Source organism: Microtus oregoni, unplaced genomic scaffold (genome assembly GCF_018167655.1).
Source record: "Microtus oregoni isolate MIOR12 unplaced genomic scaffold, Mior012 000008F_ref0000371, whole genome shotgun sequence".
In the NCBI taxonomy this organism is placed as follows: Eukaryota; Metazoa; Chordata; class Mammalia; order Rodentia; family Cricetidae; genus Microtus; species Microtus oregoni.
The window spans coordinates 41,099,772-41,124,171 of record NW_024543067.1 but is presented as its reverse complement, the minus strand read 5'-3'; the positions used below and the strand labels follow the sequence as shown (position 1 = coordinate 41,124,171).

Genomic DNA, 24,400 nt, shown 5'->3' with positions numbered 1-24,400 from the left:
TGTTGGCACAAAGAAAAACATTTTATTTGGATGTGCAGGCTTTGGTGGACTGAGATTGAATAAAACCATTACTCATTTCAAGGTTTGCAAGTTTATAATTATAATTTTTGGAGGCTCTTAATAAAGCAGTCAGACTCTTACCAAATGATAAAAACTCAAATTCTTTCTATAAGTTTAGGGTTTCTGATAGGAAAATTTAAACAGAAAATGTTGATCCATATGTCTTAAGGCAATCTAAATATGTATATTCAAGTTTAATATTGTCACTGTGTCCATTACCAGCAATTCTTAGTGCTTTCAACTGTTTTTAAAAAGCTTGACTCATGTAGAGTATATTTGATTAACTCAGATTCAATTGACCGCTGATTATGTATATCTATATTAGTTGGAACTTAATGTGTATAGACTCCTGAGTTTTGCAAGTGCTTTATGTTTTTGATTAACATGGTTTCCTAGCCAGATCATGTACCTCAAAGCCCCAAATGCCAGGTTCAGGCTGCAGTGCACTCTGAGCCAGTAGTCCTCACAGCGCCTATCCCTGTGTATTTGTTGGTCCTTTGGCTAAATTGCGTGTGATTTAATACAGTTTTTACTGGTTTCTGAATTTGACAGTAATAGGGCTCCTCTTAATGGCCATGAGAGAGGATGTCAAAGGACCAAAAGCTATTCCAGACAGTGAGAAATAGGATCTAACGAGCCCAGTGTTAAAACTCTGAAAGTAAGCCAATCCCTGAGTTGTAAGTGAGTAACATTTACTTTCATGGAAAATAATGCAAACTGTAATTTTTATGGTTTCAGGCCACCCGTGTGATGTGGACACCGCCTCTCCGGGAAAGTTTTTCATATCCATTCCTTGTACTTCAAATGTATGTCTTAACTACTATACTCAGGTAATTTCTGTCATAAAACAAAGCTAAATAAGTTGTCTTATTTTTCTTAAGATTTGCTTTTACCTAAGTCATAATTACCTAATTTAAACTGTGTTTTACGGCTATTCAAAAATGAATTGATTAATAAGATAATTGCAACATAAATTTGTAAACTTTTTTAACATGAAAATGTTAGCCTACAGGTTCTAAATAATACTTAATAATTAAAAGAAATATTTATTTAGTTTTTATTTGTGTGAATAAGTATCTTGCCTTCATGTGTGGCATGTTCCACTTTATACAAGCCTGGTGCCCACAGAGGCCAGAAGAGGGGGTTAAATCCTCTGAAAAGAGCAAAAGATGGTTGTGAGTCACCATGTGAGAGCTGGGAATTGAACATTGGTCCTCTGCATAAGCCATGTGTCCAGCCCCATTCAAATGCTTTTGACAAATAAGTTCTTGATTCCTCAAAGCTGACATACTCCAGCTCTTTGTTTCCCAAGCTGTGTCTTTGAAAGAAGATTGACATAGTGCCATGAAAGGGGGACCCATGTTACACATGGATTTGGGAAGGTGTAAATTTTATAGTACCAGAGTACACACACACACACACACACACACATTCATGGATGGGTATATGAATGTTGTACATATGTGTAATATATGTAGGCTTCTGAATGATGTTTCTTGTAGTTCAGCTAGTTTCATATTGTCTTGGACACACTCTTTGGTGAATTAAGTTTTAAGCATTTTAGAAATGTAAGAGGTCTGAAGAAGTAAGAAGAGTAGAATACAATAAATAGCTTTGTTATAGGAATAGAGTTCGTAGAACATTAGTGAAAGTTGCCACTGAATGAAATTGTGATGATTATGCCTTCTAAACTCGCAGAGAATAGCCATAATCAGTTACTAAGCTCTGGCAGCCTCTGCCTCATATGGAAATCCTCGCCCCTTCCTGCCCTTCTTCCTAAAGTTGTGCATTATGCATTTAAAAGTACCCATAGACGCAGGAATTATGCCAGATTTCAATCTTTAGCCATAGACTACTTGGCACTGTCAAGTAAATGGTTGAGGCAACATTTGCTAGTGGACTGAGTGGCATGTACATCCTGAGCTCCCTGCAGATCTGGAGAGCAGGCTGCCCCCTGGCGTGCCAGCAATTAAAGCTTGAATGTGGCTTTGGGAATCTGTTCCCAGTTCAGGTTTCCAGATTCATTCCTTACACTGTGTACTTAGAAAAATTATAGAGAAAGATGCTACCCTCTCTTTTCCCAGGAGAAGAGGATTGTTCATTTGAAGTAATATTAGCCTGGCTAATTGAGGGTTAGGGAAGTCATACAGTGGAATGTGTTAGTTGGGACATTTAAGATCATGACCTTGAAGGCATGTACTCTATTTAATGAAAACCAGTTTTGTCTGAATAAATGCATGAATGCTCAGACGGACTTTGTGCTTTGCTTGGGACATGGGACTTGAAAATAAGGATCCCTCCCACCCCAGATTATACAAAACATAAAGCTGCAACTGCAGATTGGCTTTGTTCTTCACACACATTTATCTTTTTCATATTCTAAGAGATGCTCCACTTTCTTTGTGGAAGGTGTTGGCTCCCACAGTCGCTCTGTTGCAAAGTACACAATTCAAATGCCAGCTGCAACAGCTGGACTGTTCTCAGCTTTGCAGTTTTAAGAACTTCCCTGCAGTCCCCCACAAGTGTTGGTGTACTCCCTGACAGCATGTGTGCATCTCCTCACTAGTTTCTGAATCATGTGAGTGACCAGTGTGGGAAGGACTTCACCGTGCACCATGGGACACCCCGAGGAACACAGGATCAGTGTCAGGTCCTGTTTCCTGAGCTCTGCCTGGAGGATTAAAATTGAATGGCAAACATTTTTTTTAATAAGGAACTAAAGTTGTATTTAAATAGTTTAGTTTACTGGAAAAATCTGTCCAATACTATTTCTAAATATCTAATTTTGTTTTATTTAATCTTTCTATTGTTCAAGCATTTTAACTAATTTTAGCAAGTTAATTTCCAAAATGGAATTTTGTTGTGTTATATAAAAGGTAAGGAGATGAGTTAGGTTTCTGTGGTTAGCAAGAGCTTCATTGTTTCTGAGTTACCGGGCGTCTTCACAGCAGAACTTACTGGTGTTGCTTCCCTCCGTCAAGGACCTCCACCGTCCACAGAAAACACTACATAGCGCTCTGTCTCTCCAATGTGGCCTTTATGCTTCCATGGCAGTTTGCTCAGTTCATACTCTTTACGCAGGTAAGATGAATGCACGTGGCCATGATTGCTCCAGTAGAGGGTAGTAGAATGCTTGTTTGACTTTGTATTTTGAGGCTAGCCTCAAATTCACTCTGCAGCCCAAGTTGACCAAATTTACGATATTCCTGTCTTCTCAAGTGAAGATGTAACAGAGGCAACTGTCACACCTAGTTGATTTCCTTTATGCTTTCAAGGGCTTTCAAATTAATGGCTGATCCTAAAGTCTTTATAAATGTCTGTATCCTGTCTTTATAAATTCTTTATAAATGTCTGTGTTCTGTCTGTTTTGTGTGAGGAGCAAAAGTGTACTAGGAGCCATTTCTCAAGATTCTCTCTCTCTCTCTTTCTCTTTCTCTCTTTCACTCTCTGCTTCCCTCCCTCCCTCCCTCCCCCACCATTTTTGGAGAAAGTTTTTTTTTTTTTTAAATTTTGTGTGTGTGTGTGTCTTGGACACTGTCTGTCCTAGAACAGGCTGGCCTCAAACTCAAAGAGATGTGCCTGCCTCTGTCTCCTGAGTGCTGGGATTAAAAGTATGCACCACCACTGCCACCTGGCCATTTCCCAAGCTCTTATCAAGTTCTTTTTTATGAGAATTGAAGCCACATTCTTTTTTTCCTAAAATTCTTACGTAACTAATAGCAAGAAATTAAACTAGTGAAGCAGAGTTAAAAAACAAAGTGGTGAAGATTTACAGCAATAAGCATACCCAGGACAATGTAGTGAAGATTTATTGCAATCAACATACCTTGACAACGTGGTGAAGATTTACAGCAATAAGCATACCCATGTAGGTCCTTACCACCAACAGGGATGTGCTGTACCAGAAGCAAAATGTGACTTGTGACTTCAGCTCCATAAGCACAACTTGTTTGAAAAGTTATTAAAGGATTCTCAGTTTTTATTAGAGTTGGCTATAAGAAATGTCATTGTTTTTGCAGTCTGAAATAGTAGAATACAAATAACTTTATGTGTTGTTGTTTTGCCTGCTTATAAGTCTGTGTGTGCCATGGAAGCAGTCCCTGTAGCGGTCAGAAGAGGGTGTTGGATCTTCTAGGACTGGAGTTACATTGGTTGCTATGATCTGCTGTGTGAATGCTGAGAATCAAATCCAGGTTCTCTGCAAGAGTAACTAGTGCTCTTAACCACCAAGCTGTGTCTCCTGGCCTTGTATTTTAACAAGTCATTGTAAGCAAATTTATCAACCAAGCACTTTAAATGAGTTTGAAATTACATTAATGACTTTGCAACTATTCAAAGCATATTCAGGACTTAATTATTTTAACTTAAACGTGCACTTCCATTTGTGTCAGTATAATGGGGAGATTCAAACTTATTTTTTTCTGGTGGTAACAGCCCTGCTGTCCTGGAATTCATTCTGTAGACCAGGCTGGCCTCAAACTCACAGAGACTGCTTCTGCCTCCCAAGTGCTACGATTGTAGGTGAGATTCCTTCCTTCCTTCCTTCCTTCCTTCCTTCCTTCCTTCCTTCCTCCCTCCCTCCCTCCCTCCCTCTTTCTTTCTTTCTTTCTTTCTTTCTTTCTCTCTTTTTTTCTTTCTTAATAAGTGTGAAGATTAGTTCATATCCTCTAATCATTTTGTCTAAGACATGAATATAAAGGAAAGATGGCCCACATTTCAAAGAACAAAATAATGAGAATCACAGGAACCTAGGACATTTAATCTGACAAGGCCTTAGACATGATCATTTTAAGATGCTAAGAATTTTGGCAGTGAGTTTTAATTTATAATTTATCCAGCTTCCCTTTGAAAAATTGTATCAGGGCAAGGTGAGATGGAAGAAATTGTAAAACAAGTTAGATAGATAGAAATTGTATTTAGACAAGATAGTGCTAACATATTTATACCAAATTCATTATCAATTCAGTTGTCTTTCTTTAATATGACTGATTTTCAATTTAAGGTACATAATTAGTTCATATCTTTTGTAATACTTAAGTCAGTGTGACTGCATGACTTTCTGCTATCGTTGACAGCAGGGCCTGTTTCGCTGCCTGGAGTTTCTCCTTCTGTCACCAAAAATGCTTTAGGACAAGGGAAAGCTCCAGATGTCTAGGCTAACATAGGAGCTGGAAAGCAGACTGCCTGCATTGGCAAGGCTGTGTGCCCATCATGTATTCTGTGCGCTGTGGAAATGCCAGCATGCCCTTTTATGCATGAGAATGTGGCCTTCCATCAGCCTCCCAGCTCTTCCCTTTCACATGCATGAATGCGGCCTTTCCATTATGTTGCCAGGCGCATTGCTTGATTACTGTCTAATTGCGCCTCAATGGAAGGACTCCCAAATGAGCTGCATTCTATCTGAGGGATCACTGAACCTAGTGCTTGTTTAAGTAAGGAGACAATTGTTTTTTCTTTTTCTTTTTTTTAAATTTTTTTTATTGAGAAAAAGAAGAAAAAAAAAGTTTCTGCCTCCTCCCAGCCTCCCATTTCCCTCCCCCTCCTCCCACCCTCCTCCCCCTTCCCCCACTCCTCTCCCCCTCCCTCTCCAGTCCAAAGAACAGTCAGGGTTCCCTGCCCTGTGGAAAGTCCAAGGACCGCCCACCTCCGTCCATGTCTAGGAAGGTGAACATCCAAACTGGCTAGGCTCCCACAAAGCCAGAACATGAAGTAGGATCAAAACTCCCTGCCATTGTCCTTGGCTTCTCATCAGTCCTCATTGTTCACCATGTTCAGAGAGTCCGGTTTTATCCCATGCCTTTTCAGTCACAGTCCAGCTGGCCTTGGTGAGCTCCCAATAGATCAGCCCCACTGTCTCAGTGGGTGGGTGCACCCCTCGTGGTCCTGACTTCCTTGCTCATGTTCTCCCTCCTTCTGCTCCTCACTGGGACCTTGGGAGCTCAGTCCGGTGCTCCAGTGTGGGTCTCTGTCTCTATCTCCATCCATCACCATGTAGTAAAGGCTATGGGGCTGCGTCCCCGGCACCCCGGCCACTTGGCTAGCTTATGCCCCAAAATAACAACACACAATCTGTATTCTTTTAAACACTGCCTGGCCCATTAGTTTCAGCCTCTTAACCCATTTCTAATAATCTATGTAGCACCACGAGGTGCGATTACTAGGAAAGATTAAGCATGTCTGACCTGGTGGCTGGCTGCATCGCCATCTGCCTCAGAGAGCAGAGCTAGAGTGTCTGCCCGGGAGAGGGGAACATGGCGTCTCTGAGCTCACTTCCTCTTCCTCCCAGCATTCTGTTCTGTTTACTCCACCCACCTATGTTCTAACCAATAAAATGGGCCAAGGCAGTTTCTTTATTTTTTAACCAATGACCTTCCTCCATCATTTCCCCTTTTTCTGTTTAAACAAAAAAAAGGAAGGCTTTAACTTTAACACAGCAAAATTACATATAACAAAACAGTTATCAAGTAAAAATTACAATAATCTTTATCATAACTAAGGAAAACTATAACTATAACTAACTATTCTTAACTCCATCAAAAGCTCCAGAAAGATACAATATTACCTAAGCAAAGAAGAAAAATCAACTTTCAAAACTCTAGAAATGACAGAGACATTTTGCTGCCTGGACAGTCACCCAAAGTTCCTCTTACTATTGGGGCATCCATCTTCGGCCTACAGGCCCATAGTTTCCAGCAGACATTTCCATGAAGCAGGAAATTTCAAAGGCAGTCACTATCTGCTTGTCCTGAAGAATGTCTTGCAGACTCTTTCATGAATCACGAACCCCAAAAGATCATCTCACTTTTAGACAAGTTCAGTAGTCCTCTCTCTGCAGGTTCTCTGTGTCCAGTTTATGCAATAGACCAGGCAAGAACAGTTTCTTGCCCAAATGGCTATCAAACTCCATAATGATCCTCTTCAATGCCCATCTTCTTCTTGAAGTAGATTGGTGCTGCCAGGAGCAGAGTGTCTCATTGTCATGAAAAGTCCTCAGTTATTAAAACATTTAATAGCATATTCCATAGTCTTTGAAAGATATGAAGAATGCCGATCTAACTGAAATATATATCTATATATCTAGAAAATCTAACTAACATGACTACAAACTTGACTATTATTAATGATTATCCATTAACAACCTATATACATTACATTTTTAAATGAACGACACAATCACAATACCTTAATAAAGATCAGAAATACATATACATGTAACAAAATTGACCTTAAATCTCTATCAATAAAGCAAAATCTATACTAATGCAAATTATTCATATCTATATCATATCCCCCTTTAAATGTAAAAGAACATTTATAAACCATATTTGGGAACATGGGCACAGTTTTTTCTCTCCAAACTGCTTCCTGCTGAATGGGGGCGTCGTTAATTAGGTCTTTCATGGTATAACCTGCGTGCTAGTTTCATCTCAGTTGGGAGTTGAGCGAAGCAATTTTCTGAAGGTGTTCACAGCAACCCTTCAGGAGGGTGTTGTCCATCATACCGTATTGGAATAAAAGCGATCCACAGACTCTCACCCTCTGTGAAAACAAAATAAGAAACTTCTTTTCAAAGCATCATGTCCTTAGATCCAAATTTCAAAGTCAAGGCATTTTCAAAATATCTATGTTGGATTAGTTTAGCAGCTTTTATCTTTTAGCAGCTGTTGCTCCTTCCTCAGTATTCAAACAATTCAAACAGAGCATAATAGCATACAGTATCAAGATTCTCTGTGTATTTTCCATCTTTGTGTGGCTTTATTTTAATCTCTATTTCGTTTATTTTTACTTTTAACTTTTTGCTTTTTGAGACAAGTTCTCTGTATCTTTGACCTGGAATAACTCTGTAGACCAGGCTGTCCTTGAACTCTCAGAGATCCACCTGTCTCTGCCTCCCAGGCATTCAGGATTAAAGGTGTGTGCTACCACACCTAGAAGTCACAGAAGTCAATCTCCCTCTGCCTCTCAAGTGTTGGGATTAAAGGTGTGTACTACCACACCCAACTACTCTCTGTCTTCCATTTTTTACTTTTAAGAACTTTTAACTTTTAGCTTGCATATATTTTTAACACACTGTAAATCATTTAAACATTTTCTTTGTCTTTGAATCTCTCTTTACTATATATCTCTCTTTTTCTGACCACATGAGTCTTTAATGTACCAAGAAATATCAGTAGGACTAAAGCAGTGGCTTTGCCGGATAGATGTAGCCTATTCCTTAGCTTTCTGCCATACCAACCTTGTGGCTGAGGTACCGGCCAGAGCCGCATTCAGTGCCACAAGTCTACAGTGTTTCAAGGTCCTTGCCATCAAACAAGCTGCAACAGACAACACTCAAGTCCTCTCTCTGTAGCTGGCCCTCCTGCCTCAAACAGTCAGAGTTTGCCCTGGCAGGACGGTCCAGAAAGCCGGCATTTTAAAACAACACAGGTTTTTTCCTGCTACTGCTGAAAACAAACAAGCATTCAATCGGCTTTTATCAACACCATTTAAATGTTTCGTGGCAGGACCTCTTAAGAGCTGCAGGGTTTTGCAGCTGAAGTTGAGTCAGGAAGCCTCTCTTAGATGAGAGCTCTTGCTTGCTTCTAGCAAGCAGAGCAGACCCGAGAAATCGCTGCTACCAAGAAAACATGCTTTACTCTTTCCCAAGCTTTCTCAGGCTTTCAGTGGATTCAGTTGTCCACACGTCTGGGCGCCATTCTGTAGTAATATGAGGAGCGGGACTGCGTCCCCAGCACCCCCGCTGCCTGGCTAGCTTATGCCCCGAAATAACAACACACAAACTGTATTCTTTTAAACACTGCCTGGCCCATTAATTTCAGCCTCTTAACCCATTTCTAATAATCTATGTAGCACCACGAGGTGGGATTTCTACAGAAGAGAACCATCCACCTGGAAAATTGTGTCTCCTGTCCCAGTGCTTCTGAGGGAATTGAAGAAGACCTTTGGTTGGGCATGGCCATCAAGAACTCAGACAAAACAATGTCACCAGGGCATAGGTGTTGGGTTTCCTGCACAGATGGACCTGGACAGAGGGCTTGCCTGTGTGAGTCGCAGTCATTCTGCCTCACAGACATAGAAGAGGCTCAGCATCAACCATACAACCTCTCTAGAACTAGCTTTCTTCTGAGGCGGGCCTCCAAGTGCCAGTGATGGGCAAGTACTTAAATCAGGTTTTCTTCCCTGCGCAATTTGTGTTGCTGTTCTTTCCAGGTTAGGATTAGAATTTAAAGGTATCCGAACACAGTTAATTCTTACAGAAAAAGATTTCCAATTCAAAAGCTCCTGGTTTTGCAACTTTTTAATCTAGTTCTTTCTTCAGCAAACTTCAGATTTGACAGACATTAAGGAGCCAAGGAAGGACAGTCTTTGTTCATCAAGTCCACAGAACATTCCATTCAAGAACAGTGAGAACCTGCTAGTCTTGGGAATGAAATGCCAATAGAGGCCACTAAATGTGTTTCCCCACAGGCAATTTGATGTTTCTCCATCTAGAAGATGGTTGCTATAGCACTTCTCTTACTTGAGACCCAACCTCCCTTTGGACAAGCTTTGTCTTACTTGGTATCCCATTTAAGACTGTTAAATACTCCTTAAAAAGAAAACATTTGAAGAGTGGATTTCTCCGGGTTAGTTAAATGTCATGATGCTTAAAATATAATGTAAATTCTCTCTTTGTAAAACAAATAGCAAATGACAAGAAATATGTTTATACGATTTATGTTAATGGTTTCAAACCTCATAACTAATTTAATTTAAGATATATGAACACAGCTCTGATTTCAGAAACTAAAGTTTCTCAAGGACTTGAACAGATTCAAATCCCTCCTTTTGGTTCCTGGAGACAAATTCTCACCTGGAAGCCAGTGTCTAAAAGAAGCACCTGGAAGCAAGGAGCCAGGCCCATTTTCTGTGTTTCATTTATCAATTCCACTTCTTGTGTCTTGAGATAGAAATGGTCTTTAAACCAGCAATTAAGCTCATGACATTTCAGAAACCCTGCAGAATCTTTGCCTTTTAAAAGTATTTTTCTCAACCAAAGCTTAGCTGTGGCATTTTAGAAAGTGCTGAAGATGAGTGGATCCTAACTGTAAGAATGGAAGACTAATTGTGCCAAGCTTCAGAAGTGGGGGTCATTTTGCTTCAACCCCAGAGTAATCCAGTCCAGCAGGTGGCACTAGCTTCCTCTAACTGATGGAGACCACCAGGCCCAGGCATTCATCTAAGCCAGGCTGGTCTGTTAAGCACCTGCACTTTGTACTTTGTTTCTGAGACACACCCAGCATCTTAGACTGCACTCCACTCAAAGCTATGGTCTGACTGTACTGTTTATATTACTGTGATAAAGAAAGGACTCCAACTTTCATGCAGCTTTGATAAAGAAAGGCTTCTATATCCTGTATAAACTATCAATTAAATTTACTGTTACTTAATGGTTTTTCTATGTAAAAAAAAGCATTCAATTTTCCTCACAAGATGATCTTATGAACTGTCTTTCAATGCCTAAACTGTTTTATTAAGTGATCAAGACTCAGCAGGAAGCGTACGAAGCAATTGTGTTTTTTTCCCTTAAAACCTGATTGCTTTCCTTCTTTCTTTCTTCCTTCCTTCCTTTGCTGCTTTTTCTTAACTTGGATGAAATCCCAAGTTATTCCATATGTTTGTCTTTTGTTTAAAGAAAAAGTAATTTTAATTTAATCAAAGTAATTGTAGAATTTTTAACCCTCTCTATTACATCTTAGAGCATACAAAAATAATTTAATTGATATTTGATGATATCAGGCATATTTTTGAATGTCCTGATCTATCTGTCTGTCTGTCTGTCTGTCTGTCTGTCTATCCATCCATCCATCTAGATAGATAGATAGATACAGATTTATATCTATATATAATTGATGTGAATGTTTGTAAAAAATGGTCAAGAAAAGAAGGTGCAAGGGGGAAAATTGTGACACACTGAGCAGATCTGGCCTTTCACATAACGTTGACGGATTTGTGATGTAGGAGATTTTTTAAACATCTATTTCAGGAGTCTTTTGTGTTTTTCTATTCCCATGCCTGGTGGGTTGGTTTTTATGTGTGATTTAGAATTAGTGTAAGGTTAAGTTGATGATAATTTTCTCCAGGGAATAGTGAATTTGTTTCCAACAGGCAAAAGCACAATCAACCTTGAATTATTGTCACCCAGTGATGATCCAAAGTGGGTTTTGTTCTTTCTGATAGCTTCCTTCTTCCTGGTTCACATCTAGAGTTAGACCTTTGAAGCTTCAAACCAAAGCCTGAGAAAAGCAGGAGACATTTCCTTCTCGGTGTCCCCTTCGTGGAGTCTGCCATCTTAGTCTGCTAAGTCTGTCATATACCCTGCACGCTTCAGCCATTATTGGCTGAAGTTATTCTGGACGAGAAATAATCCAAATATCATGGTCAGAGGTAGAGATTCACATTATTAACTGGGAATTATCTTCTTAATTCTTAATCAGCTTGATAATAAAAATAGTAATAATAATATCATGAATGCACTCATATATGCTTATACTTTTGTATGTTTCCCCCAGCAATTACATTTCTAGGCCGGAAAATTATTTTATTCCTGCCATCAGAAATATAACTGCTCCCTTGTATTTGCTTTTTCTATGGATAATGAGCTGTCTGTTTTCTATATTTTTTCACTTTTGGGTTTTTATGTTTTTGTTTCAGATAGCCTCATTATTTCCCATGTATGTTGTGGGATACATTGAGCCAAGCAAATTTCAGAAGATCATTTTTATCAACATGGTAACATTTTAATATTTATAAGTCTGATATTAAGTTATCTCTGTTTGAAAAGCATTGTAATTCTCTTTTCCGGGGTACTTCTCTTGGTATTTCAGGTGCATGAGACTGACGCTGTCTCGAGGGAAAGCTGGAAATGACACGCCACGCTCTGTGGTGCGCTATGCTTTTTTTAAAACTGACAACCACACTACAGATGGACTGTCCTCTCTAAAGCTTTTATGTTTTAAAGATATGTTTATTTTTGTGTTAGGTGTTTTGAGTGTTTGTGCATGCATGTATTATGCACTGAGTGTGTGCAGTGCCCACAGAGTAAGAAGGCATCAGATCTCCCGGAACTAGTTACCGATGGTTGTGAGCTGCCACGTGGGGACTGGGAATAGAACCTGGGTCCTTTCTAAGAGCAGCCAGTGCTCTAAGCTGCCGAGCCATCTCTCCAGCACTTTAGTCTTTATTTTTACATTTTAATATTGTCATTAATTTTAAAATGCCTTTTATACTTGGGATTTTTAACATTGTGCAAATGTGAAATTTTGTGAGTGAACTTTTATAGTTGCAATTTTATCTTAGTTCCCAAATGCATCTTCTTTTAAAACATAAAGTGATAATAAATCTTTATAAGTTACAAAAGTCATAAAATGATACAACAAGACATTAGTGAAAATACATTTATCATTGTCATATTATGTCACTCCATTATTGGAACTACAGAAACCACAGAGGCACATGGAAAAGTATTTAAATTCTGCTCTAAGTAATTTATGATATTGAATTTTAATACTTAGATCATAGCAGTAACTTGAAATCTTATTTTATTTAGAAAACTTCATTAATACTTTAATCAATGGCTTATATGATATGATCAAATTGTATGGTCTTCTTACGTGAAAATGTCATAATGAAATATGTATAGTGAATATCCACTAATAAAAATGCTAAAGATATAATTATCTAACCTGCCTCCAAAGTGTGAATACATGTTATGAATACAAATCATTTTTGTTTCCATTTCTCAGAGTTCTGTTGTCCTCTGTTTCATTTTGATGTTTGGAAATCCAATGTACTTAAGTTCTTACTATTCCTCATGTTTGTTAGTGACATGGGTAAGTCACAGAAAGTCAAGCCTAAGTTTTGAGGGAAGGGGGATGTGAATATCTGTGTTATTATGAAGTAGAAAGGATGTCGGAAGCAAAGATATTAAAATTCCAGGGCAATCCCCAATGATTCAGTTAGTGCATTGTACCTGGGAAAGGCCAGTTTTGCTTTTCTATATGAAATGAGAGGGAACAGAGGGCAATCCCAATTCAGGCTTAAGCGTATCAGAGGTGTGACTAAAAGTCATAAAATGATTTATGGAGCCATTGCTATAAATATAAGAAGTAAACATCACGGTTTGTTTTTTAACAGTTCTTCAAACCAGCTTAGGCCATCTATAAATATAACACCAAGCCCCTGCTGATAATCTCCTAGCTACCCAAAACGAAGTAGAAAATTACTAATAGCCAATCTTGCCTGCAAGAGTCTTGCCTGAGAAATATTAAAATAAGCAGAGAGTGACTGCAGAGAGAAAAACACAAGTATAAGGATTAGAAGGACATATAAGGCTTCAACGGTGTAAAAATGTCCTTTCTGATTACTTGATAATGCAGAAATAGAAGAAAAGCACGCGCTTGTCTTTGTAAAAACTGACTTTGTGCAGAGTGCAGTTGACTGTCTCCGTGTTTCCCACATCCATCTTCTCTCCACAGAGAGCAAACCACAGAAGTGACTGAGGTAGAAATGTGGAAATGTGTTGCAGGAGACAACATCTCGGCACACAGGGCAACATCCTCTAGCTTCCAGGAAGTTTATTTGTCCACAGTTTGAAAAGTCAATAATTAAGACAGAAATTGCAGAAATAGTTGAGATAGGAGGGAGAGATTGTATAATGTAAATGTTAATTTTATTTCTTTCGTTTTTTGTTACATGTCTTCTAGGCAATATTGCAAAAGAAGAATAAAATCCAAAAATTAGGATCCTCTGAACTCCAATTGTGGGTAAGAGTTAATGTTTTTAAAAGTTTCTTACAATCTGCCTTTTTATTTCTTAAACTGAATGAAGAAGTGGATTTCAATTACGAAAAGAAAAACAAATGTACTGATCTTCTAGGTTCTTTCTGAGGCATTCTTGTACCATCTGGTGAAGATGGAGAAAGATCTGTCTGACACTTTTAATACACAATATTCCTAATTTCAGAAGAGTGTCATTTGATAAAATTAATGAATATCAATTGCTTTACTTGTGAGCAGTAAGTAGAACCATGGAGGCCATAAAGACAGGTGACATGAAGACAGTCGTGTTACTCATATTCCCATAATTGTACAAAAATGGCTAAGAAGAAAAGAAAAAAGGCATATTTGATTTATATCAGAGGTGCCAATCTATTGCCACTTGGCCCTGTTGTTTCTGGGCAGCAGTCATGTGGAACAGTGAGTTCGTGGTTACTGGGCAGCAGTGATGTAGGACAGGGAGTTTGTGGTTACTGAGCAATGGTGATGTAGAACAGGGAATTCGTGGTTACTGGGCAGCAGTGATGTAGGACAGGGAGTTCGTGCTTACTGGGCAACGGTGATGTAGGACAGGGAGTTTGTGGTTACTGGGCAGCAGTGATGTAGAACAGGGAATTCGTGGTTACTGGGCAACGGTGATGTGGAACAGTGAGTACGTGGTTACTGGACAATGGTGATTTAGGACAGTGAGTATGTGGTTACTGGGCAGTGGTGATGAAAGTTGCTCACCTCATGGCAGCCAGGAAGTAAAGAAAGAGGGAGGGAAGGAGTTGGGAACCTTTTATAACCAAGTTCCACTCTCAAATTCTATTAATCTAGGGATTGATGAATGGATTAATATTTGTGAGGCCAGGGCCCTTATGATCGAGTCCCCTCCCAGAGGCCAATTCTCAACCCCGCTGCACTGAGAACTCTCTGCCTTCAGCACATGAGCTTTAGGGAATATTTAAGATCCAAATCAAAATAACGTCTAATAATGAGCTCTCTACTTCCTACACCTTGTATCTGCCACCCTCCACTTAATGGCAAGAGGGCTGGTGAGGGGCATTCTCTCCCAATAGATAGCAAGAGTGAGGACTGAGAGGAAACCTCAGAGGCACCAAGTGAACTAAACTGACAAAAATAGCTCTACAAAGACTCTAAAAACTAAATTGCTTTTGTAACAAGAGTATATGAAAAGGTCAGGGTCTTTGCAGGATGATATGGAGTATAGGTTAAGATGGGGTGCTAAAATAGGTTCTACAATCTCTATCACATGATTCAGAATGCACTAGATGCAATAGCTACCACCCATAATAGCAAGAATGAGAAAAATAATGAGTTAGAAAAGGTGATCAGCAAATCTTCATTGAGATAAATTGGGTGGTGTTATCTTTGGAAATTGTTTTTTTTTTACTAATTATTCTAATTGTTCAGATTTATAGGATACTGTGTGATCATTGAGTCATGCATATAGTGTGTAGGGACTAGAGTAGTTAACTTTTCAAACTCCTTAACTGTTAACCAAATATATTACCTTGTAGTAATTCCATATATTTATGGTATAAAATTTGGTATTTCAGTTCCTGTATTCTATTGCTCTGACAGTCGTGATGACTTCGGAAACCTCTCCATCACTACTTTGTGTTTAGAGTTCTTGCATACCTAACTTCCGGTTTTCATAAAATCCACAAGAGATTATCATGAACTATAGCCGTGTCTTGGTGGTGTGGACCACTATTACTTACTCTGGCTAGATTGCCACTCTGGGTTTACAGCCAAAGAAAATGGCGTCGGTATATCAGATGGACACCTGACAGTCTATGTTTATGGTGCACTATTCTCAATAACCGAGACATGGGATCAATGTGCTTGCTTATTGGTGGATGAATAGAAAAAGGAAATGAGGTGTGCCTATGCACAGAATAATTTATCAGCTATAAATAAGAGCGATAACCTATGATATATAGAAAATACATAAAGCTGGAGGACATTATACATAAGGAGAGAAGTCAGGCACAGAAAAATTACTGCCTGTTCTTGCCCATGTGCAGATGTTTTACAAACACTGGCTGAAGTGTATTATAGTGATTACTCCAGGCTGTGAAGAGTGGAGGGACACAGGAGAAGGAGACTGGGTTTGGGCACTGGAATTATTCAATGAAGATTTTAAAACATCCTTCTTAAAATGCTTCAGTGAACATATTTAAATATGTTAGAAACAAAGAGATTATAACATCTCAGGAAATAGATGCTTTTAGAATAAAGAACTTGGGAATTATATAATTGAAAAACACAGTAACTATAAATTTAAAATTTGATGAATAAGGTTATGGTAAAAATGAATAAAAGAAGCCACATCATTGAAGATAGAGCAAGAGAAACAGCTTGATCTAAATTAAGAATAGACTGGAAATACGACAGTACCTCAGAAATATGTGGGCAGTAAGAATATATACATACTATTCTTATTATATATAATATATATAATAAAAATTCTAGAAGGGTCCAAAAATAGGCTAACAAAACTTGAAAAGCAATGACTGAAACACCAATCTGTCAAAAGGTGAGTCCTGATTAAGATAAATCCAATGAAATTGTTAAGTAATTTATTTAAAAATGTCAGAAAAAGAATTCATGCCATGCAACAAGGCTCACATAGGAGGTTGTTTTGGAGGGGCAGAGATGGGGGCAGAGACTGGTCCTGGGGATAAGAATGGCAGAAGAGAAAGGGAGAGAGAAAGAGAGAGAGAGAGAGAGTGGAGGTGGGCAAGGTCCACCTTTGGAAAGGAAACATAGCAGTTGTGCACATGGGTTGCTCTTAGTGACTTCAGGACTCCAAGGGCAGGCCAGTAAGATGCCTTTATTATTATAAAAAGGTGAGGAGTTAGAAAGGGTAGCAGGTGAGGTGGGGATGAGGATACTGTGTTCTGGAGACTTCATGCTGACCTGGGGGCATCACAATATTTGAGGTACCTGAGAAATCTGGGGTGCTGGCACCACATCCTGGGGTAGCTGGCTGTTTCACTTCATTGTCCAGGCTCTGTGGATCTGGCAGGCACCTCTTGGAACTGGCAGGTACCTCTTGGAACTGGCAAGATATTGGTCGAGGGGGATCCAAGTTGACTGCCTGGATCTTAAAGTACCTGATCATTTCCCATCAACACAGCATCACCTGGAAACCCTCTTTCTAGCCAACTAAGAAACACAGGTTGATTACTGAGGACAGTCATTGTAGAGTTAGTACCTTTTAAAGAAATGAATAGTAAAGAGGTACATTAGAATCTGTTCTGTGAGTCTCTTTTCTGAGTCTTGGGGAACGTGCATTCCTCTGGGGTGCTGTTGGTTCTCACCACCTTGCTTGTTTGGTAGTTGTGTGCCTCCAGCTCTGTATCTAACAGTTGGTAGTCCTGTAACAATAGCTGATTAGTTGTTTGATCAGGGATTTTTGAGGGTATGGTTGGAGATACATAGAAAAGAAATTGATGAAGCAGGGTGTGGTAAAAAATAGGAGAAAAAGGGAAAGGGTCAGGAAGGAAAGCATCCACTTTCATAGGAGTTTCCAATCCAGTAGAAAGCAGATTTTGAAGCAATGAAAAAGAAATAAAGTGGAGAAATTTTTTTTCTGTATTCCGCAACTGGTCCAAAGAATACCAAGACCAGATTTGATTTAAAAGGAGTGATCAGTGGGTGTCTAAAAGGCATCCCAATGGGAGCGAGGAGGCGTGTGACTCAGTTCCCAAGGATGGGGCAGAAGATTGAGTGGGTACAGCAAGTAAGCACAGGAGGTGCTCTTAATGGCTGCAGCTGAGGATGTATCCTTGGGGTCAGGCCCGTACAGATGCTTGAATACTAACAAAAACTAAAAAGAGAAATCTTGATATTAGGTAGAGAGAATCAGCATGTTGCCTCAAAGTGTAAGATTGAGAATTATAGAAGACTTCTATCTCCTACTGTGGAGACAGGAGCTGGCAGTATTTTTGTCTGGGTGTGAAGAAATGTGTCAAAAATTCCATACACAGTGATGGTGTCTATTTTAGTCACTTTTTGGTAGCTGTGATAGACACCACCACAGAGGCAACTTGTAGAAGGAAGACTTTATTTGTGTTTAGAGTTGAGAGGGATAAGAGTCAATCGTGGTGGGAGGCAAGACAGCAAGCAGCACACACTGCAGCAGGAGCAGGGAGCTCCGGTTTCAACCACAGGCACAAAACAGAGACCTTACTAATGGAAGTGATAAGAGGCTTTGAATTCTCAAATCCCACCCCTAGTGATGAACTCCTGCAATAAGGCTGTACCTCCTAAAGCTCACCAAATAGCACCACCATCCAGGTACCAAGTATTCAAATACATAGGTTAATGGAGACATTCGTCACATGAACTGCTATAGTACTGTCCATTAAGAATGAAAGGAAGGTGGGGGCATTCTTGATCAAGGATAAGTAACAGAATTTGTTACTAGAGAAACAATGGAGGATTAACTCTAGTTCATAAAACAAAATGAAAAGGAGATTTTAGAATGGCCTGGGGATGTAACTCGTTGTTGGCCTCTTTGCCTGGCATGTTTAAAGGTTCAATACCCAAATCCTCAAAGATGGAAAAAAAGCAAAAAGAAAGAAAGAACATCTTAACTATATGTATATATACATATGTGTGTATACACATATGTACACATACATACATGAGAACTTCTATAATAATAAGTTTCTATATGGCTTTTTCTAAATGTCTTTAGTACTATTGAGCCCTCCCTATACTGTCCTCTATTCAGCCCTCCAATCTTTTACCCCAATTTAACTCTCCTTGTTCAATTATTCCCCTTTAACCCTTTATACCCCCTCATCCTATCTCTTCTTTCTTGAAAGCACTGCCACCCATCCATGGTTCCTTACTAATTTTCAGACCTTTATGGGTATAGAGTGAAACACACATAGCTGAAGATTCAAAGGCAATGTCCACAAACAAGAGAAAGCATGTAACGTTTGCCCTTCTGGGTCTGACTTACTCAGAATAATTATTTCCAGCTCTATCCATTTACCTGCAAATTTCATAATTTCACTTTACATAACAGCTGAGAAATGGAGCATTGTGTAAATGTACCACATCATTAGATGTTGATAGACATCTAGGCTGTTTCCATTTCCTACCTATTGTGAATACAGGAGCAATGAACATGGGTGATCAGGGATCTCTGTAGTAGGTTATAGAGTCCTCTGGATATGTGTCAAAGAGTGGTATAGGTGGGTCTATGGTAGATTTTTTTTTCAGCGTTTGGGGAACTGCCACACTGATTTTCCCAGTGTTTGCATCAGTTTGAACTCCCACCCGCAGTGAATAACTGTGCCCCTTTCCTGACGGCCATGCCACCATTATTGTCATCCGTTGTTTTTTTAAACATTAGCCATTCTGAATGAGGTAAGATAAAATTTCAAAGTAGTTTTAATTGCATTTCCATGATGGCTAAGAATGTTGAACAGTTTTAAAAGTGTTTCTCAGACTTTTGTGTTTTATCTTTTGAGAACCCTATTTAGCTTCATTCCCGATTTTAATTGTTGGTATCATGTCTACATTCTTGGTCTTCTGCTCAGAAAGTCTTTTCCAGTGCACATGAGTTCAAGCACATTCCCTACTGTCCCCCTTCTCAGGTTCAGGTTATGTTGAGGTTCTTGCTCCATTAGGAGTTGAGTTTAATGCAGGATGAAAGATAAAACTCAAGTTCAGTCCTTCTACATGAGTTCTCCAGTTTGACGAGTGGAATTTTTTATAGATACTGTTTCTCTCTCCAGTGCCAACAATTAATAAATGAAACCTTATGAACCAAAACCCTCTCTTCAGCAAAGGACACTATTATTTAAGTGATCAGGCCATCTATAAATGGAGAAAAAAATATCAATTATATATCTATTGGGGGGGTTATATGTAGAATACACGAAGAACTAAAAAGAAATTAAATATCAAGAAAAATGAGTAACTTAAGTTTTTGGTTATGAGCCTTGCCTTTAACAACTGAGTCCTTTCTCCAGCCCACAACTCAGTTTTTAAAGAGTGGTAGTAGAAACCCTAGCTAAGGTATGTGCATAGATGAAGGGTATCTTTTATTGTGGACAGTTTGTTTTCTGTTGTCTCCTTCTCAGGAAATATAGTTCTGATAATGTGTTTATTCTCCTGCTCTGTTTCCTGTCCATTCTACCAGTCTACCCTCATTTCTATTCTGCTTGCTTATTTAGTTGCCTTTAATATCTTTGCCAAATTTTAACTTGGGTCTTTTCTGTAGACATCCTCTCTTTTCCTTTGTTTTCAATTATAATCTTCCTCACTCTGTGTTTAGTGAAAGTTTTATTTTGTCCTATTTTTCCCAACTCCATTATTGGCTTTTGAATTTCTTATGAATTTATTTTAAACATTTATGCATTTAAAAATATCTTCCCTACTGTTCAAAGACACTTAATTGAGCTCTTATTTTTTAATAAATATTTATTTATTTACTTACTTATTTTACATTCTGGTTACAATTTCTTCTACTTCCTCTCCTCCCCACACCCCTTCTGTTTGCCTCACAAATCTACTCCTCTTTTTCTGTTTAGGAAAGGCTGGTCTCCTATGAGCAACAATAAAACATGGCGTATAAAGTTGCAGTAAGACTAAGCATGCCCCATGTGTTGTCTTAAGGCTGGGCAAGGCAACCCAGTGGGAGGAATGGGGTCCCAAAAGTAGGTAAATGAGTCAGAGACAGCTTTTGTTGCCACTGTTAGAAGTCCCACAAGAGTACCAACTACGCAACTGTAACATATATACAGTGCCTAGGTCAGTCCAGTGCAGGTTTCCTGCTTGTTTTTTTTTTTTTTTTTTTTTTTTTTTGGAGTATCTGTTGGCCCCTAGGAGCCCAGGTTAGTTGATTTTCTGAGTTTTCTTGTGGTGTCTTTGTCTCCTTTGGCTCCCACGATCCTTTCCCCACCCCTTCTGCAGGATTTCCCGAACTCTTCTTAGTGTTTGTCTGCATCTGTTTTCATCAGTTTCTGGATGAAGCCTCTCTGATGCAAATTGGACTTGGCACCAATCTGGTCACAAGAGATGACCAGATCAAGGAATGTATCTGCTATTGCTAGGAGTCTAAGCCAGGGATCTTCCTTGTAAATTCCTGGGAAATTCCCTTGTGCCAGGTTTTTACCTGCTCTCAAAATACCCTCACTTCCAGTAGTCTCCCCCTGTGTCATCCCCCAACCTGATAACTCATGTTCCCATCCTGATCCTCCCTCGGTTCACTCACAAAATCTTTTCTATTTTCTCTTCTCAGGGAGATACAAGCATCCTCCCTTAAGCCCTCCTTGTTACCTAGCCTCTCTGGGGCTGTGATTCATAGTATGGTTATCCTTTCTTTTACAGCTAATATTCACTTATGTTTTTATGCCAATACCAAGCTGTTTTCAGTATTTTAGCTCTATAATAGAGCTTGATGTCAGGGGTGGTGATGCCTCCAGATGTTCCTTTATTGTACAGGATTGTTTTGGCTCTCCTGTTTTTTTTTTTTGTTTTTTGTTTTTTTTTTCCATATGAGTGTTATTCTGTCAAGCAAGGTTTGTGAAGAATTTTGCTGGATTTTTGCTAGGAATTGCATTGAATCTATAGATTGCCTTTGGTAGGATGGCTATTTTTACTATATTGATCCTCCCTATTCCAGAGCATGAGAGATATTTCTATTTTCTTATATTTTTCACAATTTCTTTCTTGAAAGACTTAAAGTTCTTTTTGTAAAGGTCTTTCACTTTGTTGGTTAGCACTACTCCAAGATATTATTTGTGGCTATTATGAATGATGATGTCTCTCTGACTTCTTTTTAAGCCCCGTTATGATTTGTATATAGGGGGGCTACTGACTTTTCTGAGCTGATCTTGTATCCTGCTACATTACTGAAGGTGTTTATCAGCTGGTGGAGTTCCCTTGTAGAATTTAGGGTCACTTTTGTATACTACCATTTCATTTGCAAATAGCTAGAAGTTTGATTTCTTTTTTTCCAATTTGTATCCCCTTGATCTCCTTTTCTTGTCTTATTGCTGTAGCTAGAATATTGAGTACTAAAATGAATAAATATGGAGAGAGTGAACAACCTTATCTTGTTTCTGATTTTAGTGGAATCACCTCGAAGTTTTCTCCCTTTAATTTGATGTTGGCTGTTGGCTTGCTATATATTGCTCTTATTATGTTTAGATATGTTCCTTGTATCCCTAATCTCTCCAAGACCTTTTTCATAAAGGGGTGTCAGATTTTTAAAATGATTTTTTAGTATCTAATGAGATGATAATATGGTGTTTTACTTTCAGTTTGTTTATTTGGTGGATACATTGATTTTCATAAGTTGAACCAACACTGCATCTCTAGGATGAAGCCAACTTGATAATGGCGAATAATTTTTCTGTGTGTTCTTGGATTTGTTTTGCCAGTATTCTGTTGAGTATTTTTAGAATCAATGTTCATGAAGGAGATTGGTCTAGAATTTTCTTTCTTGATTGAGTCTTTGTGTGGTTTCAGTATCAGGGTAACTCATAAAAAGGATTTAGCAATTTCTTTATGTTTCTATTGTGTGGAACAATTTATGGAGTACGGGTATTAGCTCTTATTTGAAGTTCTGATATAATTCTGCACTGAAATCATCAGGCCCTGGGCTTTTTTATTCTTTTTCCTTACATGTTATAGGTCTACTTAAATTGTTCATCTCGTCTTGATTTAATTTTGGTATGTGGTATCTTTTTTGAAAATTGTCCATTCCTTTTACATTTTCCAACTTTGTGGAGTACAGGTTTTCCAAGTATGACCTAATGATTCTCTGGATTTCCTTAGAGTCTGTTGTTATGTTTCTCTTTTCATTTCTTATTTTGTGAATTTGGATGTTCTTTCTCTGCCTTTTGATTATTTTGGATAAGGGCTTGTCCATCCTGTTGATTTTCTCAAAGAACTAGTTCTTTGTTTCATTGATTCTTTTAATATTGTTTTCTTTGTTTCTGTTTTATTGATTTCAGTCCTCATTTATATTATTTCCTACATCTGCTACTCCTGGATGAGTATGTTTCTTTTTGTTCTAGAGCTTTCAGATGGGCAGTTAAGTAGCTAGTGTGACATTTCTCCACTTTCTTTATGTGAAACTTAGTGCTATGAACTTTCCTCTTAACACTGCTTTCACAGTGTCCCATAGGTTTGGATATGTTGGGCTTTTATTTTCATTCAATTTTAGGAATTATTTAATTTCCTTATTTCTTCCTTGACCTAGGGATGATTCGATTGAGCTTTGTTCAATTTTGAGGGGTTTGTAGGCTTTCTGTAATTAGTGTTGTTGTTGACTTATAACTTTAATCCTGGTGATCTGATAAATTCACCAGGTAGGGAGTTGTCCCAATTTTTTTGTATCCATTGAGATTTGCTTTGCTAGCAAGTATGTGTTCAGTTTTAAAGGAGGCTCCATGAAGTTCTGAGAAGAAGGTATATTCTTTTGTGTTTGGGTGAAATGTTCTATAGATGTCTCTTAAGTCCATTTGAGTCATGACATCTGTTAGTTCTCTTATTTTTCTATTAAGTTTCTGTCTGGTTGACCTTTCTATAGGTGAGAGTTGGGTGATGACGTCTCCTACTATTAGTGTGTAGGATTTGATGTGCAATTTAAGCTTTGGTAATGTTTCTTTTACATATGTGAGTGCTCTTGTATTTGGGGCATAGAAGTTCAGGATTGATCCTTCATCTTGTTGGATTTTTCCTGTGATGATTATGAGGTATCATTCTCCATCTATTCTGAATGATTTTAGTTTGAAGTCTATTTTGTTAGATAATATGATAGCCTCACCCACTTCTTTCTTAGGTCCATTTTATTGGAAAATTGTTTCTCAACCCTTTATTTTGAGGTAATGTCTGTCTTTAATGTTGAGGACTGTTTACTGTATGCACCAGAAGAATGGATCCTGTTTTCATATCCATACTGTTAGCCTGTGGTTTTGTATAGATGAATTAATTCCATTGATGTAAAGAGATACTAATGGTGGCAGTGTTTGTGTGTTTCCCTCTTTTGGTTTATTTTTGTGTGTGTGAAGTTATCTGTGGCCAGTATTTTTGTGGATGCAGCTAGATTCCTTGGTTTTAAATTTTCCTTCTAGTATTTTCTGTACTGCTAGATTTGTGGATAGATACTGTTTAAATCCAGTTTTTTCATGGAATATCTTGTTTTCTCCATCAATGGTAATTTAAAGCTTTGCTGGGTGTAGTAGTCTAAGCTTGCATCCATGGTCTCTTAGTGTCTGCAGCATATCTGTCCAGGACTTTCTGGCTTCAGGGTTTCTATTGAGAAGTCAGGGGTAATTCCTTTATATGTTACTTGGTCTTAATATTCTTTCTTTATTCTGTATGTTTAGTGTTTTGATTATTATATGGCAAGGTGACTTTTTTTTTTGTCCAGTCTATTTGGCGTTCTGTAAGCTTTTTTGTACCTTCATAGGCATTTTCTTCTTTGGGTTGGGAAAGTTTTCTTCTAGGATTTTGTTGAATATATTTTCTGGGCCTTTGAT

At 38.5% G+C, this 24,400-nt stretch overlaps 1 protein-coding gene across 1 annotated transcript in view; it reads left to right on the top strand.

The window, feature by feature from the left end:
* Dpy19l2 (dpy-19 like 2) overlaps window positions 1-24,400 on the top strand; it is a 120,186-nt gene that overhangs the window by 47,819 nt on the left and 47,967 nt on the right. The window contains exons 8-12 of the mRNA XM_041656825.1: window positions 799-890; window positions 3,042-3,141; window positions 11,755-11,832; window positions 12,846-12,932; window positions 13,806-13,865. Coding sequence (XP_041512759.1) covers window positions 799-890; window positions 3,042-3,141; window positions 11,755-11,832; window positions 12,846-12,932; window positions 13,806-13,865 — 417 coding nt within the window. The remainder of the gene's footprint in view (window positions 1-798; window positions 891-3,041; window positions 3,142-11,754; window positions 11,833-12,845; window positions 12,933-13,805; window positions 13,866-24,400) is intronic.